Below are 17,691 nucleotides of genomic sequence, written 5' to 3'. Positions count from 1 at the left end.
TAGGTTGCAAGACGTTTGTTTCGCGAAAACAACCGCCTCATTTCCTCTTCTCTCCCTATCTCCTCCACATCATACCATAAGACTGCTGATGTGGAGCAATACATTTGCTCTTTGCTCAGAGCACCGTGATAATCGTGTTTCTTCTCTCAACAGTAGTACAACAATCCGTGGCATTATTCCATAATTAGATCCAAAAATATTTGTTCTGTCCATGTACAGTAAATTTGACATGCAAAACTCTCTTATGCCTCTTCCAGCTTGTGAGAACATCATCATCCTTGCTACCGGTCAGCATCTTCGAAGCAGATATTCTAAAAAAATGCAAGATGAGGGTCAGCACCAATAAACTGACATCATAAAACTATCGGGGGCACAATACCCTACAAATACAATCAATGTTGATGGCTCATGACCTAATTTAAGATTTCCTGTGAGCCCCAGAATGAACTTTGGTAAAGGTAAACAACGAAACATACAAGGTACAATAAACAGTTCCATGGGCAGGTCTAGAAACAGCTATATAAAAAAAAATTATACAAACTTCAAAATCTATAGTGTCATCAAAGCTAATCATTTGCTTCCTTTTAATATCCTTTTCATGACTCCACTGAACAAGGGCTATCTTATGCAGGAGGACATTCCTCACCAATTCAGTGCTCAACTATGGCATGGAGAACTATTCTGAAATACTCCTACTAGCTAGTTTTGTCACCTGATCTTATTCCTCAGGTTGTGTCCAACTGTATCAAAGAACCTCAAACGTTACATATGTATTATCTGCCACGGAGGCCTCAAAACTTATAACACAACTGAAAGAAACGAGCTGACTTAAACCTGGGCGTGTTTGGTTTCCTTCTCCCCACGGCCTGCATCGCATCAGAGAGCTAGGCTGCCGCTGGCCAGGCACCGACCATGCAACACGCCGCTGTTTGCTTGCCTGCGTCTGTAGCGCATGGATTCGCAGAGAAGCTGTTTGGTTGCAGTATTTTGGAGCTCGCGCGCACCGGGGCGAGCGGCGGCGGCCGCGGAACAGGCACCGCGCGAGCCTGGCCCCAGGGAAACAGTCAGGAGGTGCAAAAGCGGGCAACCACTGTTTTTGTGCAGGGTGTATCTCTCTTATAAATTTATTATTTAGCTAGTCCATTCTATATTCCTCGATCGTATCATATGCAATGCACTCTCTCCTACTGCTTTCTCCTTTTGTGTTTGCTCTTGTCGATACAAAGGACAACACAGGGCCACACAAACATGTATGAAATTTTTTTTATGGACTCTTTTGCAGAGTATACGAGCATTGAGCAGCAGTTCCAGATCCTAATCGAAACAAAGTTCAGCGAAATTAATTTGCTGCACTGAAGCAAGGTGGAAAAAAAATATGGATTTCCGAAAAGACTGAAACTGCGAGAATGCATCATCAGTGCTGCTAGAACTCGTGCTTGTTTCGTACTACTAAATAGTATTGTCATCTTTCTACTGCACGTTAAATCAGAATCCTGTCCACTGGGCAGGGCAGGGCAGGCCGCAGGCGTTATCGGCTATCCTCCTCCCTTCACTCCTCCAGCGAGCGCCCGGCTGCCTCCCCATGGCTGCCGCCCACCTCCTCGCCGCCTCCACCTCGTCCTCCTCCACCGCCGCCTTCCGCCCCCCTCTCCGCCTCCGCTCTCCGACGCACACTCCTCATCTCCGCCTCAACCGCACTGGTACGCCTCCCCCCCCCCCTCTCTCTCCACGCTCACGCAAGGCTGTAGAGCAAAGTTTGACCGATCCCCTGACGCATGTCGGCTCCATTCGCAGGGAGGCGCCCGTTCCCGGTGGTCCGCGCGGCCGAGACCGACGCCAAAGACGGTGAGCACTTTTGTCTTCTGCGCGCGCCCGTTGTTGTCCAATCGGCCGTGTTGCTCGATCCTTTTCAAGGCCTTTTCCGTTGTCCTCTGATGCGTGCTATGCTTGGTTTGGTGGGTTCGGTTGCGCAGCGAAGCCCAAGGCCCCAGAGAAGGCGCCGGCGGCGGGCGGTTCCAGCTTCAACCAGCTGCTTGGCATCAAGGGCGCCAAGCAGGAGACCGTGAGTCCTCACCGCTTGCTTCCTCCTCCTGTTATTCTCCGTGCATTGGATTTGGATATATGTTGCAATGGGTGCCTTTGCTTGGATTGTGTGGCTAATTGGGACTCAGTATAAAGCGTAGAGCTCTGTTACAGCGTTTTCCATCCCATGATCCCAACACGCTGGTCTATGCACATGCCACTTTTTGTTTGGCTGAATTGATTGCTTCACATGCTTTGCGCTATGCCTGGTGAATGGTATCGTTCTGTACTTAGTCAAGCTTCTTATGCAGTGGGAATGTTGAGTAATAATGAGTCTTGTAAACATAATGTTCATCAGATGTCACCTTTATTAAAGAAAAAAGAAAAGGTTAAATGACAACATCTTTTTATTTTTAAAAAAGAAGAAAGTTGAGTATAACTTTTTTGGACATTTGTAATTTTGAATGCTTATAGTCTTTAGAAGTTAATATTGTGCACACCAATTCAGCCAGTTGGAACATATGACTGCAAACAATGTAATATTCATCACTGTCTTCTTTCACATGGTGTGAACAGGACATTTGGAAGATCCGTCTTCAACTTACTAAACCAGTGACGTGGCCTCCGCTTGTCTGGGGAGTTCTCTGTGGAGCAGCTGCCTCTGGTATGCTTTGGTGCCTGTCTATAATTGGGTTTTATATGTTCTTTCACTTCATGAAAACAATCCATCAATTTTGGCAAATACATTTTTCCTGTGTAGGTGCATCATTGTTACATTGCCCACCTCCCAAATGACTTGTTACTTTTGCTAATCAACAGCAGTATTCTTCAATCTTCAACCTTATAATGAAGTATATACCGACTGACATCCATTGTCTTAGATAAGGAACTTAGTCCTGTAGGTCCATCCTTCTTTCTGTTGAATTTAAACTAGTGAGCGCAGCAACTTCCACAACACATTGAACTCCTTTTGCCCTGAACTGCCTGTATTTTAGGATAGAGGCACCAGAGTACAGTGTCTTCTTGTTGTGCGTATAACACTGTTCCTGTTGTTGTATGACTTTTATGCTTATGTTCTTTCCCCCTTAATCTGTTGTATTCAGGAAATTTCCACTGGACGGTTGAAGATGTTGCAAAATCTATTGTATGCATGATAATGTCTGGCCCATGCCTTACAGGCTACACGCAGGTTTACTTCTAGATTATCTGTGTTGGCTTTTATTTATAACCTCAATGCTGCTGCACAGGAGACTGTTTCTACTAATAAGTATGCTAGCCAAACATTCTTGATTGTAGACAATTAACGATTGGTATGATCGAGACATTGATGCAATCAACGAGCCTTATCGCCCTATTCCATCAGGTGCTATATCAGAAAATGAGGTATGTATGTATTTCAGAGAGAGGGATCTCTCTCTCTCTCTCTCTTTTTGGCATATGTAATTACATGTATGTTTAGTTTCATCAACTGTCAACTAGTTTGTAGGTATATGTGTTCTAACTTGTCATTTTAGGGGATGCTAGCTAATTAATCCACTAAACAAAAACCATTCAGATACCACCTATTGCTTTTGATCTTTTGCATGAATGCACCATTCGTTACTTCCTTCCTATCCTGAAACTTTGGAAAAATTTGATGCCACTGAAAATTGTAATGATTCATAAATTTTTTTATCCACCCTTGCGGATACTTCTGTTGCGAACTAATATGTTTGTTTAAAAGAGGAGCATGCCAATTTTGAAACTCAATCTCTTGTTCCTTGTATAAAACAGAGTCTAGAGAACGATGATTCATTACATCCATTATCACTAAGCGCTATTGCTATCTGCAAATCTCCTCTTTCAAATTGTTGTTAATATCTTTCAAATTATTCCCTTGTGATGCATGTAATGCCATTTACTGCTGTATAAAATTTGAGATGAAGCTGAACCATGATGATAATGATCTTTTGAAATCTTTTACAAGGGTTTTGCCAGCTCCGAGTGGCCAAGTAGTCATGTTGTGGCTGTCTTACTGATGACAATGATTCTCTTCAGGTAATTACTCAGATCTGGGTGCTACTGTTAGCGGGGCTTGGATTGGGTGCTTTGTTAGACGTTTGGGTAAGTCCTTAGAAACTGCTTTTGTGCACTAACATGTTGACTGTCACCAAATTTTCTCATGGTCTGCTTCATTTCAGGCAGGGCATGATTTTCCTATTGTTTTTTATCTTGCTGTGGGTGGTTCCTTACTATCCTACATATATTCAGCACCACCTCTCAAGGTAATTGAGTGTTTCTTCTTTATACCGATTCTGCTTTTTGAAAAGTAGTTTCTTGGGACTCAATATTCCTTTTGATTGAAACAAAACGTTATCATAAATTTTCAGCTCAAGCAGAATGGATGGATTGGGAACTTTGCTCTGGGTGCAAGTTACATTAGCTTGCCCTGGTAGGATCAACATCGTCTATGCCCTCTTCAAGTCGAGCAAACAGTGTTGGCTTCGGTATTACAGTCATTATTTCAGCATCTTTTATAAAAGGTATAATTTTTTTTTTGCAGGTGGGCTGGTCAGGCGTTGTTCGGAACTCTTACTCCTGATATCGTTGTTCTGACAACTTTGTACAGCATAGCAGGGGTATTTCTTCTCCATTTCCTGTTACCTTTGTTTTGATCATTCATACCTGTGTCATGATGATTGACTGTTTTCTTGATTACGCAGCTAGGGATTGCTATTGTAAACGACTTTAAGAGCATTGAGGGGGATAGAGCTCTGGGGCTTCAGGTTATTCTCCTTTCTGAATAAAATGTTTTCATTGTTGAAGCGCTTCTCGATACAAATTTACCTTTTCTTTTTTAGTCACTTCCTGTTGCTTTTGGGATGGAAACTGCAAAATGGATATGCGTTGGAGCAATTGACATCACTCAATTATCTGTTGCAGGTTAGGCAGAAATTTTATCTATTGCTCGCTCCTTTTCTTTTCATATAGAGTACCTTCAAGGATTACTGTATTCGCTTCAGTTGTTTAACATATTCGGATTGCCATGTGGTTCATGGCTCCATGCTGCTGTTAAGCATACCATAATAATCTCTGCATTTGTCATGATAATGCATCAGATTTTAAGTATCCTGTTTATTGATGGAGCCTTAAAAGGAACTTTGGAGGGCTGTTGCTTTGGACACAAGATGTGCTTAGTGAAAATTTTGTTCTGCTTAACTTTAGAAAACTTCACATGACAGCAGACTATAAATTATGTTTAACATTATAGCTTCTCTCTGAGTATTCGAATGAAGTGAGTGTTTCCACTTGTTGCCACATTCTACCAGTACAAAATAGGAGGCACCACAAGAGATAGCTTGATTTATCATCTATGCTGAATTTCTGTAAGAGTTTGTTTTAACATAGAAGTTACACTTTCCAGGCTACCTGTTGAGCACTGGCAAGCTATATTATGCCCTGGCGTTGCTTGGACTAACAATTCCTCAGGTGGTCTTCCAGGTAGCTGACCGTTCCAGATGTTTTCTTGTTTCAATTTTTGCTCTTTTCCATGCATGTTATTAAGTTCGAAGCTTAACTCCGAGGAATAGTTTTATCTTTAAGGCTGGCAAAACTGCATTTGTGTTATATTGGTTGTCTGTGCTAAATAAGTGATGGCAAAAACATCTTCAGTCCACGATACATAACTAAAGAACAATCAGTACCGAATAGTGAGCGGAGAGCAGCAGGCAGTCTTCTTAATTAACAGCTTTCTAATCCTCCTTACTTTGTTGGAGCAGTTCCAGTACTTCCTGAAGGACCCTGTTAAGTATGATGTTAAATATCAGGTGCGCTTCATCTGCTTGCCCCACTGTTTACTTGCTCCAGCCCTTCCCGTTGTGTATCCTTGAGCAACAATAAGAACTCTCAGACGCTTATCACGACAATGTTACTTTGCTGAATGCAGGCAAGCGCGCAGCCGTTCTTCGTACTAGGCCTGCTGGTGACGGCCCTGGCGACCAGCCACTGATGAAAGCATCCAACCTAGACTTGTGATCGTTCGTATTCAGGTGTGATGAAATAAGGTTTCAGGGTCCGTGTAGGTCGCATTGTGTAAGCTCCTTGTGAGCAGGGTGGGGTCGAAAAAAAAAGAAAGAAAAATCAGTTTTGTGAGGTTCATGTGATGCAGCCTGCCACGCTGGTGATAGAAGGAAAGATTAGCGACATTCCCTGCTGTTGTAGTAGGTTCAGTAGATACAAGTTAAGACGCTTAAGACCATTGTAAAAATTGTCAGCGGCTCAACCGCCTGCAGTTCAGCAATGCTTTCAATGAACAGTTTTGCGATGAAATCCAGCATAGCTAGCGTTTGGAGCATCGCGGTGTTGCTGTGTGGTCAAACTCAAGAACACAAAGTAAAATAGGTACCGGATTATCGAACAGATGCAAACCACAAAGGTCACCTTTGAACATTTGGTAACTAATTTAAGGTTTATTAATGCTGGAATTACAAACAAAATACCAGAGACCATTATGCACTAGCTTAAATGATAAACCGCCCAGATCGCGGTACATTGCGCGCGAACTCCAAAGACCAAACCCTCCGCCGTCCCCATTTTCTCAGCAGCCTGCCCTCAGCCCCCAACCGCCGGCATGGACGTCGATAACCCGTCGCCGCGCGTCGGCGGGGGCGGTGCGGACCCTCCCCGCATCCGGCGGCTGGAGGAATCGGTGGTGAACCGCATCGCGGCGGGGGAGGTGATCCAGAGGCCGTCGTCGGCGGTGAAGGAGCTCATCGAGAACAGCCTCGACGCCGGCGCCTCCACCGTCTCCGTCACTGTCAAGGACGGAGGACTCAAGCTCATACAGGTCTCCGACGACGGCCACGGCATCCGGGTATGCCCACTAAACCCTAAACCCACAAACCCACCCTCATCTCCTGTCGAATGGTTGGTGGACTGGATATTGCATTTCGTTGCTACTGTTGCTTACAGTGTTCATGAGTCTGTGTAGAACCATTTGATGGAATCGACGGTTTGCCAAGCATGTGAATGGGGAGGACCAGGAAATTTTGGTTCCGTGCTTTGATAAGTTGAAAAATGTTTTTTATGTTTTCACCATAGTCCATTTCTCTATGAATGAAATAAGCACACAAATAGTGTCACGGGAACGAAATGTGACGGCATGCTTTATCTCTATTAAGCATTTCACGACTGCAAATTCTAATAAATTAGAGGACATAATTTTGGATGCTATATGTTGTACTGTATGGGAACCACAGGTTAGGTTTGTTGCATTTTGTGGGGCCTGCTCCCTATTATAAGATCAGTACATAATTTATCCTTATGGGTCCACTGAAGAAGTATTTGTGTAACTAACTTATTTTTCTTTTGTAGTTTGAGGATTTGCCAATTTTGTGCGAAAGGCATACTACCTCAAAGTTATCCGCATATGAGGATTTACAGACAATAAAATCTATGGGGTTCAGAGGGGAGGCCTTGGCCAGTATGACTTATGTCGGCCATGTTACTGTGACAACGATAACAGAGGGACAACTTCATGGCTACCGGTTAGTTCATGAACAGTTTGAAATTTCATGATTCTGCTGCATTCTATATTTGTTGCTGATAAGTTTTTTCATGTCCCCCTTCCCCTGGCAGTGTTTCTTATAAAGATGGCGTAATGGAGAATGAGCCAAAACCCTGTGCTGCGGTTAAAGGAACTCAAGTCATGGTTAGTTCGCACGAAGTACTACTTCTTGTCTGCTTAATATTATTAGATATGCTTTGTAATTTTAGTAAACATAATTTTCTTCAGGTCGAAAATTTATTTTACAATATGGTAGCTCGTAGAAAAACATTGCAGAACTCCAATGATGACTACCCCAAGATTGTAGACTTCATTAGTCGGTTTGCAGTCCATCACATCAACGTGAACTTCTCTTGCAGAAAGGTACAATATCCCTATATTTTTCCTTTTATACCATTGATCATCAGATTGAATAGGTCTCATTTGCTTGTACTGTCACAGCATGGAGCCAATAGGGCAGATGTGCATAGTGCGAGCACACCTTCTAGGCTGGATGCTATAAGGAATGTCTATGGGGCTTCTGTCGTTCGTGATCTGATGGAAATAGAGGTTTCAGATGAGAATGCTGGAGATGCAGTCTTCAAGATGGATGGCTACATATCGAATGCAAATTATGTGGCAAAGAAGATCACGATGATCCTTTTCATAAATGGTAGAAATATGCGAGAATAGCACTGATGATTTTTTTCGACGGAGATACATCTGCTTTATCATTTATGTGTCTTCATATTACTCCTCAGATAGGCTTGTAGACTGCACTTCTCTAAAAAGAGCTATTGAATTTGTGTACTCTGCAACATTACCTCAAGCATCCAAACCCTTCATATACATGTCCATCAATCTTCCACCAGAACACGTCGATGTCAATATACACCCAACCAAGAAAGAGGTACATTTTGAGACATCCTTCTAAGATTTGTTGTGCTTCTGATGTTCAATCAGTTTTTCCTGTTAGATAACAAATGGTTGGATACTTTGGTGAACCTTTGGAATCTTTGGCTTTCAGGTTAGCCTCTTGAATCAAGAGCGTCTTATTGAAATTATTAAAAATACTATTGAGGAAAAGCTGAGGAGTTCTAATACCACAAGGATATTCCAAACTCAGGTGATTAATTGGCTAATTAGCAATCTTATTTCTTCATTGATGTTTACCTACTTGTACTATTTGTTCTAATTAGCAATCTTATTTCTTCATTGATGTTTACCTACTTGTACTATTTGTTGAAGTATAAGTGAATTTCCCACCTCTCCCCATCAGCTTAAGCTTTTGGGTTGAATTGGTTGGTGCATTCAACTCAATATGGTATCAAAGCCAGAGGTCTTGAGTTCGAATCCTGGTGGGTGCGATTAAATAACATAATTGCAGTTGACTCCTAAGTTCCACATTTGAGGCCTGAGGGAGCCTGCACATGAGGGGGAGTGTTGAAGTATAAGTGAATTGCCCACCTCTCCCCATCAGCTTAAGTTTTTGGGTTGAATTGGTTGGTGCATGCAACTCAATACTATTGTTAAGGTTGATATTATGTGGTGCTTTTGGGTGATAGCCCATCGAGGTTACCATATTATCTATTCGCTGGCTTTTGATTCCATACTTGGGCACCATTGTTCATAGATGTTTTCTTGGAAACATGATTTGCGACCATGTAACCCTTGCCTATAAACACAAGTATAAACCTTGATTCAAGCCTCCCCCTTTATCTGAGATATCGTTTTCTATGGCATATGATTTGGTGATATCAATGACTCAATGGTGTTCATTTTCTGTTATTTTTATAACAGGCTTTCTTATACTTGAAACATTGCATGATGTATTTGAACCCTAACGTGAATTTTCTGCCCATTGATGATCCTGTTCCATATACGTTTCAGGCAGTAAACCCCTCAGCACTTACTCAAGCTAACATGCAGAAGGAAAAGGGTACTGAAGTCAAAATGTCCTCTGGTATGTAGAATGTCGACAAACGGTTATATTGGATCATGTCTCTTTTAAGCTTAGATGTATTCCAGTGATACCCTATGCTTCCATGGCGCATTAGTTAATTATTTATTACTATTTGCTACCAAATTAGTAGTATCTGAAACCTTTATCCCCATCCAGCAAATTATCTTACTGTAACCATCTTGTACTGCAGGAATGAAGTCTCAAAAGATTCCTGTTAGCCAAATGGTCAGAACTGATCCACGCGATCCATCAGGAAGGTTGCACACTTACTGGCACGGGCAATCTTCAAATCATGAAAAGAAATCTGACCTTGTTTCTGTAAGGTATGGTCCTAATTAGCAAGCTGGCAGCCATCTAGCATTCTTGTTAGGTTTTCTGCCACATCTGTATTTGTTTCACTGAGTCCCCCTCATATGCACCGCTACTTTTTTGTTTATAAAGCACCTATTCTACTCCTTTCATCATGTGAGTGATTTTTTGTTTACATGCTGTTGCTTGTTTCGGTGGAAGTACTTTTTTTTTAATTCCTACATTGGTTGCTAATTCAAACAATCTGATTTTTAATTTCTACATTGATTTTTTTCAATGTTTATGTGGTTCAACTAGAAATGTTGTAAGATCAAGAAGAAACCCAAAAGATGCTTGTGATTTATCCAGTCGTCATGAGCTTCTTACAGAAGTAGATTCCAGCTGCCATCCTGGTGAGCTCATTTAGTCTTTGATGACTGAAAGGCGTGCCTCTATTATTCTCGGATGATGTTTTATCTATTGCTGCAGGTCTGTTAGACGTTGTTAAGAATTGCACATATGTTGGACTGGCTGACGAAGTTTTTGCTTTAATACAGCACAATACTCGCTTATACCTTGTCAATGTTGTAAATGTTAGGTAAACTCTACTGAATTACTGTATCTCTCATCCTTTCCACGTATGACTAGAGTCTTATCCGAGCCAAAACTTTCAATTTCTGGAATGAATCATAGAAGGTACCAGAAACCCAATTCCACTCTACCCATAAGCTGATAACGTGCATGCATGGCTACTTTAAGTTGTTCAGGGCTTAAGACTGCCATGCCAGACCATCATAAAGCACCCATGCATGTAACATCCATCTGCAAGGTTCTCAAAAAAAAAAAAAATAGTTGCAAGCTTGCAACTACTGCCACCACTTCAAAATATTGGATTGATATTATTTATTTCTCGGGACATTTTGGCATTTGCTTTCATGTGGTATGGTTATTGTTCAATTTGGTGCAGTAAAGAACTCATGTACCAGCAAGCACTTTGCCGTTTCGGAAACTTCAATGCTATACAGCTTAGTGAACCAGCTCCTCTTCGGGAGTTGCTACTGATGGCACTGAAGGATGATGAACTAATGGGTGATGAAAATGATGAGGAGAAACTGGAAATTGCAGAAGTAAGTTGCTTCCCGAATGGCTCAATTCTTTGTTAATGTGGTAGGTGTCTAGATGATGTTTGTGTTTCTTAATTCTTTTATTGCAGTTAAGTCCACTGACTTCTTGTTGCGTAGCTCCTGTGACGAACATAATATATTTCGTTGCAGGTAAACTCCGAGATACTGAAAGAAAACGCCGAGATGATTAATGAGTACTTCTCTATCCATATTGATAAAGATGGAAACCTGACTAGGCTTCCAGTTGTACTTGATCAGTACACCCCTGATATGGATCGTCTCCCAGAATTTGTGTTGACTATGGGGAATGATGTAGGTCTCTCTTATTAAGTCATCAAGTTCATCATATATGCTAATTTAAAGTCAAGCATGGCATCAGACTATGCACTACCTGTTGAGATGGCAAGTAATAGACGCAAAGCTGTTTGAGCATTTCAAATTTAAATGATTTTTCGTGTAAATATGGCAGCTAAATATCTGAACATAACTTTCTTAAAATAAAAAACTTATTTTGCAGTTTGAGCCCTAATATGTGTTGCTTCATTACTTTTTTTAACGCTGCAGTTCTCCTAGTTCTGGCAATCCTGATTTTTAGAAATTACAATCTTGCAATAGGTTACTTGGGATGATGAGAAAGAGTGCTTCAGGACGGCAGCTGCTGCAATTGGGAACTTTTATGCTCTCCATCCTCCCATCCTACCAAATCCATCTGGGAGTGGCATTCAGTTGTACAAGAAAAATAAAGATTGCATGGCAAGTGGTGAACATGTTGATAATACAGGTGATCTTATTGGATATCGTTGTGACAATTACTCATTTGCGTGCTATTGGTGCTAGGACATAATCAAGATCTGCCAGGTTTACACCCTAGTAGATATGTATTGTCGAGATTATTGATCCTGGACTTTGTCCCAGTTGACAACTCTGAAACCACTCAGATAACATGAGATTGAATTTAATTTCCATGATATATGTTGCTAGGCTACATCTTTCATAGGCTCAATTGTAGCACTATATGCATGTCTTTTCATCACTATTAATTGCTATTGATGCTAAAAAAGAAATTGCACCACAGATGAAGATGATATTGATCAAGAACTACTTGTGGAAGCAGAAACAGCATGGTCCCAACGTGAATGGACCATTCAGCATGTCTTGTTTCCATCCATGCGACTTTTCCTGAAGCCCCCAAAGTCAATGGCAACAGATGGGACATTTGTTCAGGTTTGTTCTTGTGTTACAAGCTTTTGGGACTATATAGAGACCATTGTATATGGGCAGACTCTTGATGCTGAACTTTTGTCTGTGGATGGTTTAATTGCCGCACCTAGTTCCTTGGTATTTCTCACCAGCTTGGCATTGAATTGTTTAACAAATTGGTAATACGGGCTGCCGATTTAAAAGTTCATGTACATGTACTATTGCTACCATCAGTGTCTCCAGAGTCTCAGATTGATGCATACTTCTGAAATTGAGAGCACTATTCCATCTTCTAACTGTTGCAATGTCTTGGCACAATCTTGAGGCATTCTGGAGGGTCAGGACAGCACATGTATTTTCTTGAAATTGCAAATTGCAGTAAATTATTTTGGACATATCACAGCATAATCTTTTAATCCTGGTCACCTATGGGTTACATTGTTTTGAGTAGATTAGCTTATTCTCCGTCAATAGGTAGCCAGAGGCTTTGAAATGAATTTTAGTGTTACCACTTGTGTATGATTTGCCTTTGCCGATGATAACAACAATGTTGCTAATATTTTTCTGTGTTATTTCTAAACTTTGTATGCAGGTTGCTTCTCTGGAGAAGCTTTACAAGATTTTTGAGAGATGTTAGCTCGCAGAAGTGGCAACTTAAAAAGAAGGCGAAGCAATGCCCTGATGAAACATTTTGTGCCGTATATATTTTGTACTTATAATAGTGTCGTAAATGTTTGAGTAATGGACAGATTGACTTATGAAATGGAAGTGTTCCATGGGCAAACATCGCACGCACTGTCAATTGCACGATCCTCTTGTTGAGTGGCTCAATTTTGTCTGACGTTCTGATGTGTTGGTACCTTGTTGAAATTATCGGGGCTTGATAAGAGCCTTGTCTATGGTGTATCCCAGTTTGTTAGCCTGAGTGTAAACAAAATATCTTCTGGGTTCATATTTCATCCCCCCCCCCCCTCCATACGGTGCAAGTCGGCACATATGCTCTTATTTGAAACACTCCTTTTCATTTTATTTTATTTTCTGTGAAATTCACATGCTCAGTTTTTTCCCCCCAGACGAACTGTTTGGAACGTTGAGAACACAAGTGCCCATCAAAAAAAAAGAAAGAAAAAAAGAACACAAGTGCCTTGTCCAGTTGTCCGAGACTACGGTTCTGCAGGTGGGGCCGACGAGTACTACTAGCAATCGCACCCGTCCACCACGTGGGCGGTAGGACGGAGCCATAAACTCTCACCTCATCTCTACCCAAGCCCGCAACCCGCCGGATTCCTCCTCCCTACCCGCTCACAAAACCCTAGCCCAACACTGCAAACCCGCGCCCGGCCGCCGCCGCCGGGGACGATGGCGAAGCCTCGGCGCGGCCGCTCCGCCTCGCGCTCCACCTCGGGCTCCTCCTCCCGCTCGCCGTCCCGCTCCGTCTCCTCCGGCTCCGTCTCGTCCCGCTCCCGGTCGCGCTCCCGCTCCTTCTCGTCGTCCTCCTCCCAGTCCCGTAGCCGCTCCCCTCCCCCAGCTAAGCGCAGGTGAGGCCCCACCTCCACGATATGGATCCACTTGTTTTAGGCTATGTATACTCTATTAGATTTTGGTTGCGTTTTGTTCAGAGTGTTTTTGGGGCGGGGGTAGCGATATACTTCGTTCCTTCTGAACTGATGCTATTTCAGATTTTTTTCCAATTTATTGATTCGAATGTCACTTCATCAAAAGAGTGAAACCCTAGACTTTTCGTAACTACATCCTAATGCTTGGGGTGGCTGCAACTGTAGTATTTAGTATGAGGCTGCTTGGTTCAGATATTTGTCTCTAGGGCGTTCCTTTGTGTTGAATTCAGATTTTTGGTATGAGGCTGCTTGAATACTCAACGGTATAGATGCAGTCATTCAGTATCAAACAGGACCAGAGTTTGGTAATAGTTGTACCTATAATTAGCAAATTCATTTTCTAATTGTGCTTGTGATAGGCTGGAAACTTAAGTTAAATGTTGGACCCTGCATGCAGAATTCAGGCGGACACCTTTTTGTTTGTTCAAATTCCTTGCTCTGGGTTTATTGTTTAGCTTTGCGTTTTGCTGTTTCGTAGTGCATTTGATACTGAAATCAGCTTGATGATCTGTTTATTGAATTCATTCCGCCTCATGCTTTTTGTTCTTCCTGTTGCCATGTTTTTTATTGTTGACATGGGCTTGTGGCTATTTAAAGTTTTTCTTGCATATAAATTTACCTGGTTACACTACATGCATTCTGCTTTTGTGAACATGGTTATTTTATATTTTTCTCTTGAAATAATGTTTCTTATCTGATTCTCTCTAACTGGAGTGCATTTACTTATGGATACTCTTGTCTGCCCAGCTCACCGGGAGCACGGAAAGGTCGATCACCTTCACCACCTCCTAGAAGAGGTTCACCCTCGAAGAAAGTCCGTTCGCCATCACCACCGCCTAAAAAGGCTTCACCCCCTAGGTATAAGCTTGCATAGTAGCTGCATATTTTTTCCTTCAATTCCCTGCTGCTATACTGATAATTATATATTTAAGAGCTTGTTTCACCTGCTAGTTGTTATTATCATTTTTTATTTTTTTACGAAGTAAATGTAGTTTCCAAATTGCTGTTAGTGGGGTAACAATACAAAGCTTGTTCAAAATTTCTGTTATATTGGACATCTCGACTCATGTTAGGTAGCAAATGCAATAGTATTGTCTGATGCATTTTCTTTTGAAGCTATGATGTTGCTACTTGTTCATAAGTTCTTGTCATGTATATAACCTGCTTTTGGGCGTTTATTGCTTGTTTCCCATGTTTGGAGTTATATGTCCAGAGATTTGGCCTATTTCGCAGGCAATGTTAACTTTGCATTGTTTTTTGCTCCCTTTTTCTGTCTCAACCTTTACATCAACTCTTGCGCCCGAGATTATTGAAAAAGTAATTATTAATTTCAGGAAAGCATCTCCTCCTGCTGAGTCTGCTGTTCTCTGCATTGATCATCTATCAAGGAATGTTAATGAGGCTCACTTGAAAGAGATTTTTGGTGAGCTTACTTACATGCGCTTTATTCTGTTGGAAGTTCAGTGTTATTTTTAGTTATATTGAACTATGACTCAGACAGTGAAACTACATTTATGTCTGCATTTGTATGAATTTGCCTTGTGCTATTGTTACCTGAATGAGCTCTTAGTGGAGGTGGCTCCGTTGATGGTGTGCATTTGTTTTAAGTATTCGAATTCAAGTCTATGTTATGCTTTGGAGCCTATATTTATATCTTCAGCCTCCATGCTTTTTTGTGATGTACCCATGTTAGGTTCGCTAACCGCACTGATCTTCCCACTGGTAGCCAGGGTGTGCTCCTGTTGCTATACTAATGGCCCAGAATAAATCTTTGCTGATTCTAGTAGTATTATACTGTTATGCCTGACATGAGATGCATTTAACAAACTATTACATCCAAAATTGGATATAAATGTTGTTAAATGAACCTAAAATATATTGGACTAATTATCTGTATTTTTAGGAAACTTTGGCGAGGTGGTGAATGTGGAGCTATCAATGGACCGATTGGTAAGTGGATGTGTTGCTATCTTCTTCTGGAAATCTGTACCTTGCGCTCTACTCTTAACACCTATTATTTGTTTTCTTAGGTCAATCTTCCTCGTGGGTATGGATATGTCGAATTCAAGAAGAGAGCTGATGCTGAGAAAGCTCTTCTTTACATGGATGGTGTACGCATTCTACCCTATGCTTATTCTGTCTTTTTTTTTCCTGGTTGACAAGTAAATGTCCAACAAGTTCTACTATAAATCTTTTCAGGGTCAAATTGATGGAAATGTTGTTAAGTTGAGATTCACTCTTCAACCACGCCAAAGGGCTGCATCACCTACAAAGGTTCCTCCCCCTCCAAAAAGAGATGCTCCTCCAAATGACAAAGGTGCTAGTAGTGCTGAAAAGGATGCCCAGCAGCGTCCTAGGGAATGTAAGCTTCTGAAGCTTTGTAACTATAATCACAATTCCTTATTGTTTGGTTGTTAATTCTGCTCCTAGCTTTGTAACTATAATCACATACATCCTGCAGCATCTCCACGAAAGAAGCCTGCTTCACCTCCGCGGAAGCGATCTCCTCCAAATCGAAGGGTGGAGTCACCTAGGCGTCCACCTGACCCATCACCTAGGCGTCGTCCTGATTCTCCACCAATTCGTCGCCGACCTGATCCTTCTCCTGTCAGGCGTGGTGACACACCTCCTCGCCGGAGACCACTATCTCCACTTAGGAGGCGGTCTCCTTCTCCACCACGAAGGCATAGGTCACCGATGCGGTAATAATTGCTTAAATTTATTCTATAAATCTAAGGTATTGTCACTGGAAGTGCTAATGCTATTTTTACAAAACAGGCCTTCACCTAGGAGGGGTCGTGGTAGCCCATCACCACGCAGACGCTCCCCTGGGCCTCCTAGGAGGCGGTGAGTCTCTTTGAGCCCGTCTCAAATAATCGTTTATGTGCAGTGCCCTGCAATACGATAGCATTTCCTCCCTGATGTGCTAAATGTATCAAATATTCTCCCTTTTTTCTCTCTCTCTCTCTAGATCACCACCTCCAAGGCGGTTGAGGAGCCCACCAAGAAGGCCACCGCCTCCACGTCGTTATAGTCGTTCTCCTCCTCCTCGCCGTCCCCTTCGATCCCGCTCTAGATCGATTTCTCCAAGAAGGTAGTGGATCTGAAGCCCAAATCTTCCAGTGGAGGTTGTACCTCTTTTGCATGCTGACAGTTGTGAAATTTTGTTTATATAATGCAGGGGTCGAGGACCTCCATTGAGGCGTGGAAGGTCAGACTCATCATATTCTCGATCACCTAGTCCACCAAGAAAGGTGAGTGCTACAGCTGCTCTGGTGTTTGTAGCCTCAGGAAATAATGCTGAATTCTTGCTTCTGTTGCTGATCATGCTATCGTAATACTAATAAGCGGTTAATGTGAATGTCTTTTCTTGTGTAGGGGCCAAGAAGGGTATCAAGGAGTCGCAGCCCTAGAAGGTAACATATTTTGTAACTTACAATTTTTGTGGTGTTCTGCATGTGTCAAGAATATTCTGTTACTGAAAATATCTTGTCTTGTCATGCAGACCTCCTAGAGGAAGAAGCATCTCTAGTGACAGCCGAAGCAGCAGCTCACCTTCCCCTAGACGCAGGTAGAACGAACTTGTGGCATTGTGTTTCCGGCAGGTAAAACCATTTATCCCTTCACTCTATCTTGTATCGTTTCCTTGTGCTTGTGACTTGCTGTGAGCTCAAGTGTTGGTTCGAGGAGATGATGAGAGAACACTACGGCAATACTTCTATGGATCTGCTTAACATGCTTGGTGGACTCTCTGGCCTGTGATATGTACTCAAGACGATTATCTGCTATGTTTGCTTATGTACTTGATGCATGTACTGAAGTATTTTGAATTTCTGAACCTGTTTCCGCTCAGAAGTCTGGATCGAAAGGTTTCTGTATTAAACCTTGCGGTGTGTCAAGTGCTATTGAGCTTCCATATTCATTCCTGTTTACAAGCTTTGCACATGTTACTCT

General features: G+C 42.0%; 3 protein-coding genes across 3 annotated transcripts; all 3 read left to right on the top strand.

Annotated features, from left to right (window-relative positions):
• The first annotated feature begins 1,493 nt into the window (after positions 1 to 1,493).
• On the top strand, positions 1,494 to 6,331 carry LOC112893442 (chlorophyll synthase, chloroplastic). The gene is made up of 15 exons (XM_025960772.1): positions 1,494 to 1,700; positions 1,795 to 1,845; positions 1,974 to 2,062; positions 2,599 to 2,686; positions 3,126 to 3,211; positions 3,319 to 3,405; positions 4,060 to 4,125; positions 4,203 to 4,286; positions 4,392 to 4,453; positions 4,565 to 4,640; positions 4,725 to 4,787; positions 4,863 to 4,944; positions 5,426 to 5,502; positions 5,781 to 5,828; positions 5,948 to 6,331. Exons 1-15 carry the CDS (start codon positions 1,583 to 1,585, stop codon positions 6,008 to 6,010), a joined length of 1,140 nt encoding a protein of 379 aa, XP_025816557.1. The 5' UTR covers positions 1,494 to 1,582; the 3' UTR covers positions 6,011 to 6,331.
• A 160-nt stretch (positions 6,332 to 6,491) lies between these two features.
• On the top strand, positions 6,492 to 12,959 carry LOC112893441 (DNA mismatch repair protein MLH1). Its single transcript, XM_025960770.1, has 16 exons — positions 6,492 to 6,874; positions 7,375 to 7,547; positions 7,639 to 7,711; positions 7,796 to 7,930; positions 8,009 to 8,219; positions 8,308 to 8,456; positions 8,574 to 8,672; positions 9,437 to 9,509; positions 9,700 to 9,832; positions 10,116 to 10,210; positions 10,287 to 10,395; positions 10,765 to 10,924; positions 11,072 to 11,233; positions 11,537 to 11,702; positions 11,997 to 12,145; positions 12,714 to 12,959. Exons 1-16 carry the CDS (start codon positions 6,632 to 6,634, stop codon positions 12,756 to 12,758), a joined length of 2,175 nt encoding a protein of 724 aa, XP_025816555.1. The 5' UTR covers positions 6,492 to 6,631; the 3' UTR covers positions 12,759 to 12,959.
• Positions 12,960 to 13,383: 424 nt separating this feature from the next.
• LOC112893763 (serine/arginine-rich splicing factor SR45) lies at positions 13,384 to 17,636 on the top strand. The gene is made up of 12 exons (XM_025961237.1): positions 13,384 to 13,659; positions 14,485 to 14,595; positions 15,072 to 15,160; positions 15,641 to 15,687; positions 15,768 to 15,848; positions 15,937 to 16,099; positions 16,199 to 16,439; positions 16,516 to 16,584; positions 16,709 to 16,831; positions 16,919 to 16,991; positions 17,116 to 17,153; positions 17,243 to 17,636. The coding sequence occupies exons 1-12, from the start codon at positions 13,481 to 13,483 to the stop codon at positions 17,310 to 17,312; spliced, it is 1,284 nt and encodes a 427-aa protein (XP_025817022.1). The 5' UTR covers positions 13,384 to 13,480; the 3' UTR covers positions 17,313 to 17,636.
• Positions 17,637 to 17,691: the final 55 nt, after the last annotated feature.

This window comes from Panicum hallii, chromosome 5 (genome assembly GCF_002211085.1).
Source record: "Panicum hallii strain FIL2 chromosome 5, PHallii_v3.1, whole genome shotgun sequence".
Lineage (NCBI taxonomy): Eukaryota > Viridiplantae > Streptophyta > Magnoliopsida > Poales > Poaceae > Panicum > Panicum hallii.
The sequence above is the reverse complement of the archived record's forward strand: the minus strand, read 5'-3'. Positions and strand labels throughout refer to the sequence as shown.